Raw genomic sequence first — 13877 nt, 5'->3', positions numbered from 1 at the left:
CGGATGGACAGATGGATGGACAGACGGACAGATGGACGAGGAGAAAACCTATAGTCTCCCCAGTTTTATCTGTCGGGACCAATTATCACTTTTAGGCTGATATATACTCTTCCAGAACTTGTTCCCTATCATTTAACGGGGTTGGATAAGAGGAACGAACATCTTTCAGATTATATAAACTGTTTTATTTATGTTCAGGATTCTAAAGGGGAAAAGGCATTGAATGTTTAAACTGCTTGCCATAGATCATTGAAAATTTTGCCATGCAAGTCATCAAAAACTTAAAATTCTTAAAAAATGATTATGTACCATTTCAGGTTCAATAGGGAACGGCGTTTACTTCGCGGTGAATGCATCTTACTCCCTTGGTGGTTACTGCAAGCAAGACAGCAATGGTGTCTTCCACATCCTTCTGACTCAAGTACTAACCGGGGAGTACTGCGGGGGCCAGTCAGGTATCAGGGTGGCGCCCTCTAAAGGGGGAGGTAACTCTACAGATACCTATGATTCTGTGACAGACAACCCAGGCTCACCGTTAATGTTTGTCATATTTCATGACAGCCAAGCTTATCCTACCTACCATATTGAGTTCAAGTGACAGTTGCCATTTTTACCGAATATTATGTTGCAAGAGCCATGAACAATATTGAGTGAATTTGTCCCAAGAGAAATTCATTCAGTGTATCCAAAATATTTATAGATTATACTGAATTAAATGTTCTAATTGATTTGTTGAGTTGATAGGCTCTAGTCCATACTTTACAACAATTACCAGTTTATCAACTTGTGATATGTGGGATTTTTTTTGTATGAAATGGTCCATTTGAAAATGGTCCCTGTTTGAAAATGGTCCCTGTATGAAATGGTCCCCATATGAAATGGTCCCTGTATGAAATGGTCCCCGTATGAAATGGTCCCTGTATGAAAATGGTCCCTGTATGAAATCAATATATTTGTGTAATTTCGTGCAGAACTGGACAGAATTTCCTGGTGACCATGTGCAGTTCAGCCATCGGGATGTATGTGTTCGATCATGCATGTGCAATATTAATTAATAAGATACAATTTCTGGATTTCTTGAATTTCTCTCTACATTTATATTTGTTCTTGTAAGGTATAGGAACATTAGAAAGACAAAATTTGAACATCCAAACGTTTTACTTTTTCTCAATTAGACAGAGATATATAAAAAAAAAATGAATGGACTCTCTGCTCCCAATATGAAGGAATAAAATGAATTGATGAAATGAAGTCATCGGATCATGACAATGCTTTATGCAAATGAATTTTGTTTTTTTTAATGTTGTGCCATATATACAAATTTTATTTTATTATCAAGCGGAGCTGTATAACAGTGTAGAGAATTATAACTTTTTACTGAATTTTACTAAATGAATATTTATATCTTTAAATTTTTAATTCTGAAATAATTGAGATGAATTTGGAAATGTTGAAATCAACATGATAAATTCAAAGGAGATTTTAAATTTTTGTAGCATTGTGATCCTTTAAATAAGAAAATTTAATAAAGATATATATATGTATACTGTGTCCATATGTTTGAGAACGCTGATGTTATTAAATTGTGCTCTGTCCGTGTGTTAATACATTCATTCATCCGACTTCTGTTTCTGAAAAGTAATTCCAAAACTGTATAAAATAACTTCACAATACCTGGTGCAAACATTGATCTAGTGGTGCCTTTTTGGTACGTAGTATTTTGTATTTTTGATAATTTTCCAGTAACCTAATTTGGAAACATCTCGTAAAAATCCTTAATATTACCGTTTCCGAAATATAACTCTAATATTGTTTAAAATAACTTCAGGAAACCTAGAACATGCATTACTCTAGTGGTGTCTTTTGATATGGAGTAGTTTGAATTTTTTAGCTCACCTGCAGGTCACAAGGGGTCAAATACGCTAGAATATTTAAACAACTTTTTCACGATAACCAAGAGTCCCAGAGACCTGATATTAGCCCGGTAGCATGCTGGGATGGAAGACTACCAAATTTGTTCCACCGAATGACCTTGCAAAGACTACATTCAAGGATACATGAATCAAATTGGTTAAAATCTTTAAATAACTTCTTCTCAATGACCAAAAGGCCGGGAGACCAGATATTCAGAATTATCATATGAACCAAATAAAATGTGCTGTGATCGTAATTTTACGCAAATATTTCAAATATAGATACAGTGGAACTTCGTTAACTCGAAGTCGACGGGACCACGAAAAAACTTCGAGTTATCCGAGTGTTCGAATTAAGCGAGTTATCGTTTTTGGTGAAAAGTTTGGTCAATATTTGTCAACATTATATAATCATTATAACTTCGCTCTGTCGCTCATCAGTTTAGTGTGAAGACTGGTCAATACATGTAAATATATATGTAATGTTTCGTTATGTCACTTGTAATTTGGTGTAGTTTTGCCGATATAAAGTCACGATAAAGTGTCTTTCACTTAGTCACTTCAATAACGATCTGATGTGCAAGTCATGTTTGCAAAAGGTAAACGATAAAACGGAATTCGACAAAATAACAAGTTATTAATGTCAAAACAAATAACCGTTTAAGTTTAACACAGATTGCATACAAAACGTAACAGAACCATTACCTTTTATTGGACATATATAAAATACTGTTTGATCGGCCTACTTACTTTTTATTGATAACCGCGCCATTTCCATGTGTATTAGCACCGGAAGTTGGGCTGCGCATGTGCGTATAAAATGTTACTGTAACTGAGTTGGCGTTTTATCCGATTTAATAGACAGCACTGACCGTTACAGTTGTACTCTGAACACCTCAGCAGTAATATATGTATACAAGTATTTATAGAATTCTACCAATATGCTTGATGATGTATATACAAATTGGACACATGCTTTGTTTATATTTAAAAAGTCAGTCATGTAGGTAGGATTATTTTTATCATTATGTTATTCTACACTCTTATTATAAAAATACATCGCAGAAGTTTTCTGTGCAGAATTAGAGAGCGTTCTATGACCTATGACTGGGTTGTCTGTAATTCCCTTCCAAACGGGGAATTTTTGTAAGACGAAAATAGTGTTAACAGTTCGAATATAGTATTGGTAGGTAAGATGATATATAAGATGTCTGTATCACAGGGAACGTCCCATACAGGTGTAGGTATACAGGTAGGTAATATATATATATATATATATATGGGGCAAAGAAGTAATTCAATATATATATATATATATATACAGTGTATCTATAAAAAAAACAACAAAAAAAACAGACTTTGCCACAAGGCCTTTCTGCCCTCTCAGGCTTCTTCAGGCGGATATACTATATATCTATATACTGTTATGATATGAGTGTCTAGAAAGATATGGTCACATGTTATTGAATACAGCCGAGTATTGAGAATGCGCTTTTATTAAACATGATGTGAAAAAGATCAAATGAAATAAATGATGATAAAATCAATCTACATGTATTGTTAATGTATTCTGATTTCAGCATGTTTAAATTAGAGTTCTAGAAGGAACACTAATTATACAAGATGGTTTATATTTTCGAAATGGATTTAAAAAATCCCTTGATGTGATGAAGACGCTTATCATTCCTGAACACATGGTCCGATATGTCTTGTACATTTTCCAAGGTCTCCATCCACTTCTTTATTTATGTTCATATCTCGTCCCAGCTTTATCGCTTACCTGTCAGAATCACTGCTTTAATTACACTACAGTATTTCCTCGGTGTTTAAGTTAATTTTACTGACAGTTCCGGTCGTAAAGATAACTTTTAACGTTGATATTCAGTCAGAATATGAAATGTCATTGACAGTCCTAATATCAAATGTCATTGACAGTCGGAATATTAAATGCCGTCGACAGTCATAATATGAGATGTTAACATTTCACACACACAAGATTTGATTCTGACAAACCTGTCAGAGTTGTGTCCCCTAGAACACAAATGCTTACATCAGATTAAACAGCCGACACATGTTCAGGAACCTTTTCGACGTTTAATTGTTCCCCGACCTTGTAATTTATGGACGATTAAATTATCCACGTATTAAATTTGAGAGATATTTAATCATTGTAATTCTGCCACTATTTGCGTTTCGGCTGACGATCCCATAATCCGTTAGGTAAGCGTCCATTTGGATGACAGCGTGATGGTTATCTCAACACACATTGCTTTCCCGAGTCCATTAAAACCATTTAGGATAATTTTAATATTTCTCATGAAGCTACTGTATATCTATAATCCCTTGTATTCATGCTGATCAGACATTTCCTGGCCTCCTGGTGTTGAATTACGAGACTCTCATCTAATTAGATTTGTCCCTGTTTCACAGAGCTCGTTCTTCACGTGATATATTTATTAATTGTGTCAGTTCCGTCATGAAATTACATATGGAACGCCAGTCAGGGATTTATTTCACGAATTTAATTTGATTAAAATCAGATTTGGCGACCTCAGACGATAGTAAAAAAAAAACCTTTAATATAACTTCGGTTGATTTGTTTACTTTTGTATGCTGGATTTATCGCCCCGTTAACAGCCAGGGTCATTTTAAAGCGGAGTCTCCTTGTAGTAGTTGGTGACTACCTCACTGCACAACATACCGGAACCTTGGTTCTCAGCTTTCCGAGAAACACAAACCGACACGGCGAGGGAGCGTCGAACAACTCACCTAGGGGTATTCAGCTTCAAACACGTGGCGCCGTCTCTCTAACCGACTGAATTACAAAATATGTCGGCCTCCACCTGGAATAAAATACTGCGGTGTGTGGTCCGATTCCTATCCGAGGCGGTTGGTATTTGTCAATCTTAGTTCACGGACCGCCTTGTCCTGTTGTGGAAATGTCCTTTGGCAGGACACTTTACCCAATATGCCTCTAAAAATGTGCGACGGACTGCTTATGTGTTGTGAGGTATTCACCAACTACTACAAGGAACTACCCCTCACAATGTCCATTAAGGGGCCGCGGTGGCCGTGTGGTTAAGGTGTCCTGACACTTTAACACTAGCCCTCCACCTCTGGGTTGCGAGCTCGAAACCTACGTGGGGCAGTTGCCAGGTACTGACCGTTGGCCGGCGGTTTTTCTCCGGGTACTCCGGCTTTCCTCCACCTCCAAAACCTGGCACGTCCTTAAATGACCCTTAAATGGCTGTTAATAGGACGTTAAACAAAAACAAACCAAACAATGTCCCATGACTATTAGCGTGACGGTAAGATAATAATAAAAACCAACAAACAAAACAAACAAACTTTTTTTCGTTCCTAAACTAGACATGCTGTGTTACTGAAGGTCCTCAAATACCGCGAGAGTTCGTAAGAACGATCCAGCCAGTTCTATCCCATAATGCTTGTTATTCCAAAATATAATGTAGCTGGAGGTGTATATCAAATGTAGTCCTGTCGAGCGTTCAGTTTGTACTACTAATGGAAATATATTGTGAACACTTAAAGTTAGAGCTTAAAACCATTCATTTTGAATACGACAGGTAGATTTGACGTCTATCAAAGCGAAACTAATTTATAACAACATTGGTACCATAAATTAGTAAGAAAAGTTTCGCTTCGTTCCGGTGACAGATAACTACATCTACTAATTTAAAAAGACTACATTATATGTCACAGGAATATTATTATTTATTACTTTTATGAAGTTGGTAACGGTTTTCACTTGATGAAATTGTCTTCTCTTTACACACGTCTAAAACTTTACGTATAATTTGGATTCGGCATTAATATCTTTATTATAAGTATGGGCATTAAGTGGCGTGCTAATTATGAATGGAGTGTGAATTGTGATGTTTCGTAATGATGCGATCAACATCAATGTACTGAAGTCCCATGATTCTCAACTTCGAATGTATCTTAGGGTTGGGGCAGTCAAAGAAGGAAGCCTTCCACCGGAAGCGGATGTCGCCTTGGGAAGCAACTGATGACATGAAGGTCAATCACACATTGCAAAAATCAAAGGCTCTACGCCTGATATTGTCCATCTTCTTAACAATAAAATCCTTGAAAGACATCATGAGGAAATCCTAGGTTCGGTGTGTGCTACCTTTCTGATCGTGGGGAACAAGTCTGGAAACTTTTTGGAAATGCTCTGCGTGAAGAAACACAACTTAAGTTAAAATGGACACGTGAACTCCTTTGTAACCATCAAAGGTCAAAGGTCATTTCTGGAACTATTGAGTGACAGACCGCTTTTGGTAAACAAAAATATTGACCATCGAGGTGGATAAAAAGATTGGATATCTGTATTGGTCAATACAGGATACGAAGCAACTTTACTACACACGCGACAAAACGAGAGAGAAAAAAGAAGAATAAAAATCCATATGTTCAGTCAAGAGATGTTATGAGAAGAAAAACAACTCCACAATTTTTGAGATTCATTTTTATTGTGATGCAGCAGCACATACGCAGAAACAACATAAATTATATCAAAACTAGATATAAAAATTTATTGGAAAATAAACATAGCCGCTCTGCTGAGGAAAGAAACATCCTCTTAAATTCATCAACAGTCATCTTTGGTAAGTAAACATGGCCGCGATGTACTCTCGTTGGAAGTTCCAGGTCTGGACGCCCGCGATATCAGCCCCTCGAGTTTGTTAATGGGATGATGCGAAACCGCTTATTTTGCGTTGTTTTTGTAGTTTAGAGAGTACTTTACTTGACAGCTCGTTGCTAAGAGAGTTAAAGAGTACTTAAAATGGCGGCCGGTTGATTGTTGTATCAATAGACGGAGTAGATGGCTCAGTCGGTGTAGTCGTTCGTGTGTAGTAGGCGATTCAGCAGGGACAAGATCTCGTGGTCCTCCTTTCCGGAGTTTACATTGCACTTGTTGTTATAGGAACATGCATCTGGAAAACATGGCGACAAATACACTCGTCAGTCTGGTAAAGGGTGGGACGTTACTGGTGAAAAGGTCAACAGGCGGTTACTAGGGTGTGTTCTCCATTTGCCCACTTTTTTTAGAACAAAGAAAAGTGTATACATAGGAGAACAATGGAAAACCAATTATAGTCAGTTCCATAATAATTTTACCTGTGTTTACCTGTATGATTTACCTGTGCTAAAAAGTGGGCAAAAAGAGAGGTATATTAATGTACCCGAGAAGTGGGGAAAATAACACTAAGTTATAGGTTTTTTTTTAATTTTATCATTTATTCGTGAATTTAATTAACATCAGCTTGGATAACGACCGGAATTCTCTTTACATAAACATAGATAGTAGATAGGTAAACGAAATTTAAATGCTGACATAAATTTTGAATTGTACAACATCAAATGAAAATACATCTTATTACTTTTAATATTAAACATTAATAGCTTTTAAACAATTTTTTTTTCATATAAAGTACTGTATATTTAAATATAAATACTTATAAACAGGTACATTGTACATTGCGCATCATAAATAACAACAAAATAATAATACTGTAATCAATGTGTATTTTTTCCTATATAAAGTACTGCATAAAATTATACATGTAGCTACTTATATCTTATAGTTCCTTATAGGTATGAGCCATGTAGCACAGGTAACACAGGTGAAAATCACAGGTAAATCACAGGTAAAAACAAGGTGAACTACTTTGAAATAGACTATAATCCCTATCACAACATTTTCCCCATATTGTGATTTAAAAAGGTGGGCAAATGGAGATACAGCCGTTACTAGGAGTACAATGAGAGAGGAAATTACACGTGGAAGGATTGTACAATGAACTACACATTTCACAGTACCCTTAAATATGAATTAGACAGACTATCTGCCGAATGATAATTCTACAGTTGCACCCCATAGCTGTTAAGTTTTCTATGGCGTGGCAGTGATATTAGGGGCATCATATACATATGTAGTTATTACGGGTTTCTAGAACTAGTCAGTGATGTTAGGGACCCATATAGTTGGTTTAAGCTTTCAAAGACTGACCAATGATATTAGGGACATTATATAGCTGTTTAAGCTTTCTAGAACTCGTCAATCATTTAAGGGACCCAATATAGTTGTTTAAGCCCTTCAAAGACTGGTCAGTGATATTAGGGACATTATATAGCCGTTTAAGCTTTCTAGAACTAGTCAGTTATAGCTATTTAAAGTTTCTAGAACTCGTCAGTAATGCCAAGGACGCCATGCAGCAGTTTAAACTTTTTAGAACTCGTCAGTGATGTTAAGGACACCATATAGCTGTTTAAGGTTTCTAGAACTCGTCAATCATGTAAGGGACCCCATATATAGAGGTTACACAACGAGTGGTTGTTGGATATGGAATTTATTTCACACGAGTAAGTTATTTTTTAAAAGTTACAAAAAGACACGAGCTTTAGCGAGTGTTTTTTGCAACTTTTAAAAAATAACTTACTCGTGTGAAATAAATTCCATATCCAACAATTTCGAGTCGTGTGACCTGTTTCTACCACAATAATATCGGCTTGAATTAAAGGGAAACGTGGCCAAGTATAATTTCGCGTATGCAAATAAAGTGTACCGGTGACGTCCGGGACCCGGTGATGTGACGTCATTAGATTATTGATGACGTCAATAACAATTGCAGCTTGGGTCAAAGTTCACCGTGTTAGCCAATCGAAATGCGTACAGAGTTTATACCACGTGTGGTATAAACAGATTGTTAATCAACGGCTGTAATGATTAACTGATGGTCTGAGAGTTGAATAACACAGGGTATTGTGGTAGAAAGTTGTTTAAACTTTCAAAGACTAGTCAATTATAGCTATTTAAAATGTCTAGAACTCGTAAGTAATGGTATGGACGCCATATAGCTGTTTTGTGATGTCAGTAACGTTCGAGGCTAAATATGTTGAAGTTCAGAAGGAGAGTCGGAAGACTCAGAATGAACAGCTGAACATATGTTAAAGAGGATTTACACGAATTTACCCTCAGTTTTTTCTCACGTGAAATTAATTATTTCTATCTTTCCTGGATTGTCTAAATTATGTGCGTTATTACCAGATTTGTGAAGAAACTCGCAGTATAAGTAATAAATTGAAAAGAATTTATCTCAAATAAGGTACCCGCCTAGTTATACACAATCATGTGATTAACTGATACCCATAATGCATAATGTAATGAAGCATTGACACGTGCACTGTACGTACTACGTGCTTTGTGCAAATCAGGGAGAACCGCCCACCTCACCCCCGCGCAACGTGGCTTTAATTGAAAGGGAAATCCAATTTTACTCCACTAGAAGTTTCGGTAAAAACAAGAGTAATAACATATTGGTCACAGTTGACTCATTCTAAATTAAGTAAAATGAATATTAAACTGTATAAACTTCTTTGTTATTGTCATCATTTTGATGACAAACCTGTTCCTTACATAAGTTTTGTTAGAAGTTAAATGAATGTGGGGTGAGTTACTTATGGGATATACAATATTCTTCTGAATGTAATCCAGTATGGCTAAAACATGTTAAGTTAAGACTTTATGACCAGTACTTACAGAAATGGCAGAGTGATGTGCACAATTCCTCAAAGGCTATATGTTATAGAATTTTTAAGGATAATTGTAATTTTGAAAATTATTTAGATATTTTACCTGATAAAGATAGAGTAACTTTTTGTAAATTTCGCACTACTAATCATAAATGTATTGTTGAAACTGGCAGATGGCACCAGATTGAGTATAAGGAAAGAAAATGTCCACATTGTAATGGTCTACAAATTGGTGATGAATTTCATTATTTACTTGAATGTACAGCGTTATCTGCTCACAGAATTTTATATCTAGACAAATACTATTGGTCAAGACCAAATATTATTAAATTTAACAAACTAATGAATATGACTAATGTTAAAAAACTTATGAAAATGTGTATTTTTATCAGATTAATTAATAACATGATTTGTCCTCCTTGATAATTAAGAATGAAAATATTTTGTTGTGAAACTGTGTCATGTATCAAATACGAACACTACTTTAATTGTATATATTATATTGTAAATATGTTTTTCTCTATACATGATATCAATATGTGAAAAGAGAATAAAATGAATTTGAATTTGAATTTGAATTTTAACTTAAGAAGAAGAGGTATTGTTTCATCTATTTATTGATTTATTTATCAATCTTTGAAGAACAGCATTTCTGGCGATCACTACTTCTGGTTATACTGTTTAAACTATGATTCCTCTTTGCAACACGAACAAAATACAATGGACTCGTTTTTCGTTAAATGTAGGAGCGAACATGAACGCCTGTTGACATATAAACATATTAAACACCCCCTTATTTGAAGGTCAAACATAAACTCACATGCGTCACAACAAAGGCCCTCTGACACACAGTTGCCTTGTCCCATACTGCCACACGACGATCCTCGTATTAAGCATGGCTCGGTACTGTCGTCCTCTTTCGAACATACTCGGGATTCTTCAGTGCCCATCAAACATCCGAAGTCACCACAACAGGTACTCGGACCGACACATTGTCCCCGCATACCCGGTCCACAGGAGGCGCACTGAAAACCGGAAGTAAAGAGACAACTGTAAATAACGGAAGTTACTTTACATTAAACAATTTTATTGCCAAAATAGAGACAAATGATTAGGCACAATTGTTTTTTTTTCAACTTATAGACGCCCTCTCCGATCATACAAATACATAACATGAAAACATTGAGATAGGTTTAAACATATAGAATATCTGATATAGACACAAGTTCGCAAGAAAGAGTACAAGAATACACATTAAAATATATTGCTGGATTCGATGTTTTTTTTTGCACGTGTCGGAACACAAGAGAGTTTAGGTCTACAGAAAGATCTGAATTTCCAAACAAGATATGTTCTAAATCTAAAACCAAAACAAAGGCGTTTAAACTTTGAAACATACTTAAATCTTTCAAATTCATACAATTTGTATTCAAAGAAAAAGTGAAAGGCATTTTCGCAAGGATGTCCACAGGTGCAAAACGGATCAGTAATAAGATTTACTTGATACGGATCATATTTGAGAACACTACATTTGTTCCTCAATCTAGTATGTAATGAACTATCAGAAATAGACAGCATAATGGCCAATACTAACAACTGGATCAGAGGTTTTTCATAAGGAGACATGGCCAGATAGACAAAAAAAAAAAAAAACCCCAAAAAACAACTATAGAACAACTATCGGTACCAACATATATCAGATAAAATAATGATTTGGTTTTGTTTTATTTTGTCTAACGTCCTATTAACAGCCAGGGCTAGTTAAGGACGTGCCAGGTTTAAAGGTGGAGGAAAGCCGGAGTATCCGGAGAAAAACCATCGGCCTACAGTCAGTACCTGGCAACTGCCCCACGTAGGTTTCGAACTCGCAACCTAAAGTAATGCATTTCACGCGAAAATTGTTTGGAACTCTTCATTTGGAGGCTCAAAAGCTGACATACCATTCTACAAGTCTACCAATCACACATGAATACTATGTTCGGTCATTTCAATCAAGCAACGATGGTAAGATACCTGAAAAATATCATTTACTGTGCCTTTCGCTTTGTTGCACTGTTAGACTACTTTCAGTATTTGACCATTCCTGTTCACTAGACCGCGCATCGGCATGTCGATATCACAGTCTACATTATCCGCGCATGCGTGACATATCGAAATCCTTCCGTGAAGTCGTACATTTTGATAGATCATGGCCTTCATTCTGAACTTCATAGCTCCACGGAGAATACACACAGAACACATCTCTTTATAAATTATAGAACAATGGGACTCCGGATCTTCTGATAACAAAATATGTAGGATCAATTTATGCAAAAGCTGATTACAGTGGAACTTCGTTAACTCGAAGTCGACGGGACCACGAAAAAACTATCCGAGTGTTCGAATTAAGCGAGTTATCATTTTTGGTGAAAAGTTTGGTCAATATTTGTCAACATTATATAATCATTATAACTTCGCTCTGTCGCTCATCAATTTAGTGTGAAGACTGGTCAATACATGTAAATATATATAGGTAATGTTTCGTTATGTTACTTGTAATTTGGTGTAGTTTTGCCGATATACAGTCACGATAAAGTTTCTTTCACTTAGTCACTTCAAGAACGATCTGATTTCCAAGTCATGTTTGCAAAAGGTAAACGATAAAACGGAATTCGACAAAATAACAAGTTATTCATGTCAAATCAAATATTATATGTATATTACTATCTATGAAGCATGTCCACAAACAATATTCATTTTTATGTATTATATAAAATAGATTAAATATGTAATGCTTTAACATTCGAAAATAATGTGTCTTACAGTTGAAAAATCAGACTGTACTTGTGAAGATGACTGCTACAGAATCGGGAAAGGAACACACCCATGATGGCTGCATGTCGTATGAGGCAACCGTTTGTGCAGTAGGAGATCAAGAAAAGGTGGTTTTTCAGGGGTTTCCCTCAATTCATCCTCATTTTTACCTCGGATCATTGTATGTATGCCTATTAATGTTTAAAATAGTCACCAAAATCCATGCTGACCTACCCAACCACCATCCCAACTTAAGTCCAGGACCTGCCTCTCTTTTGTCTTACTCTAAGGCAGAATCGGATATGAATAAGCAACCAAGCTGACAGTACATGTATTTTGATTTTTTGGGGCGAGCCAAGGCCAAATGACGGGTTTCTTGAAATTCAAACTACGGTTAACTACGGCTAACTACGGTTAACTACGGATAACTACGGTTAACTACGGCTAACTACGGTTAACTACGGATAACTACGGTTAACTACGGATAACTACGATTAACTACGGATAACTACGATTAACTACGGATAACTACGGTTAACTAGGGATAACTACGATTGACTACGGTTTACTGCGTCTAATTAAGGTTAACTACGTGATATGTACTCTACAAGGCTGTGACCTCGTAGCTGGCGAGATGCGCTCTACAAGGCTGTGATCGTATGATTGCCGAGATTCGCTCTACAAGGCTGTGACCAAATGGTTGGCGAGATGCTCTCTACAAGATTGTGACCCAACGGTTGGCGAGATGCGCACTTCAAGACTGTAACCCTATGGTTTGCTCTCTACAAGGCTGTAACCGTATGATTGCCGATATTCGCTCTACAAGACTGTGACCAAATGGTTGGCGAGATGCTCTATACAAGGCTGTGACCTTATGGTTGGCGAGATGCTCTATACAAGGCTGTGACCGTATGGTTGGCGAGATACTTTCTACAAGACTATGACCGTATGGTTGGCAAGATGCTCTATACAAGGCTGTGACCTAATGGTTGGCGAGATGCACTCTACAAGACTATGACCTTATGGTTGGCGAGATGCTCTCTACAAGGCTGTGATCTTATGGTTCGCGAGATGCTCTCTACACGACTGTGACCTTATAGTCGGCGAGATCCTTTCTACAAGGCTGTGACCTAATGGTTGGCGAGATCCTTTCTACAAGGCTGTGACCTTATGGTCGGCGAGATCCTTTCTACAAGGCTGTGGCCAAATGGTTGGCGAGATGCTCTCTACAAGGCTGTGATCGTATGGTCGGCGAGATTTCATTTCAACAAATTTTATTTCTCAAAGAAAATAATTCTGAAAGAAAAAGGATTGAACAACAGGCATAGCCTATGTAAGTTCTCTCCATTTAGTAACAATGAGTATATACATGTTAACATCATTCATATAATATATAATATAGTGAGATATCAGTTAAGTAGGGACAACTCTGAGTCGAGTATAATTAGTCGATTTTATTTAATGTATTTCATCCAGTTTATTTTTAGAAAATTTCAAAATCCTGTAACCAAAACAGGATTCCCTCCGCCTATGGGATACCGACCAGTATGGTCGGCGAGATCCTTTCTACAAGGCTGTGACCTAATGATTGGCGAGATGCGCACTTCAAGACTG

The 13877-nt window shown here is 36.5% G+C and overlaps 2 protein-coding genes across 2 annotated transcripts in view; one reads left to right on the top strand and one right to left on the bottom strand.

Annotated features, from left to right (window-relative positions):
• The window catches only part of LOC117339764 (protein mono-ADP-ribosyltransferase PARP14-like), a 36078-nt gene extending 34812 nt beyond the window's left edge, over nucleotides 1-1266 (top strand). Inside the window, exon 19 of the mRNA XM_033901479.1 lies at nucleotides 318-1266. Within this exon, the coding sequence (XP_033757370.1) occupies nucleotides 318-598 (281 nt within the window). The 3' untranslated portion in view covers nucleotides 599-1266. The remainder of the gene's footprint in view (nucleotides 1-317) is intronic.
• A 5118-nt stretch (nucleotides 1267-6384) lies between these two features.
• The window catches only part of LOC117339816 (conopressin/neurophysin-like), a 30356-nt gene continuing 22863 nt past the window's right edge, over nucleotides 6385-13877 (bottom strand). The window contains exons 2-3 of the mRNA XM_033901526.1: nucleotides 10291-10495; nucleotides 6385-6871 (exon numbers count right to left, since the gene is read on the bottom strand). Of these exons, the coding sequence (XP_033757417.1) occupies nucleotides 6765-6871; nucleotides 10291-10495 (312 nt within the window). The 3' untranslated portion in view covers nucleotides 6385-6764. The remainder of the gene's footprint in view (nucleotides 6872-10290; nucleotides 10496-13877) is intronic.

The sequence above is a fragment of the Pecten maximus genome, chromosome 12 (assembly GCF_902652985.1).
Source record: "Pecten maximus chromosome 12, xPecMax1.1, whole genome shotgun sequence".
Lineage (NCBI taxonomy): Eukaryota > Metazoa > Mollusca > Bivalvia > Pectinida > Pectinidae > Pecten > Pecten maximus.
The sequence above is the reverse complement of the archived record's forward strand: the minus strand, read 5'-3'. Positions and strand labels throughout refer to the sequence as shown.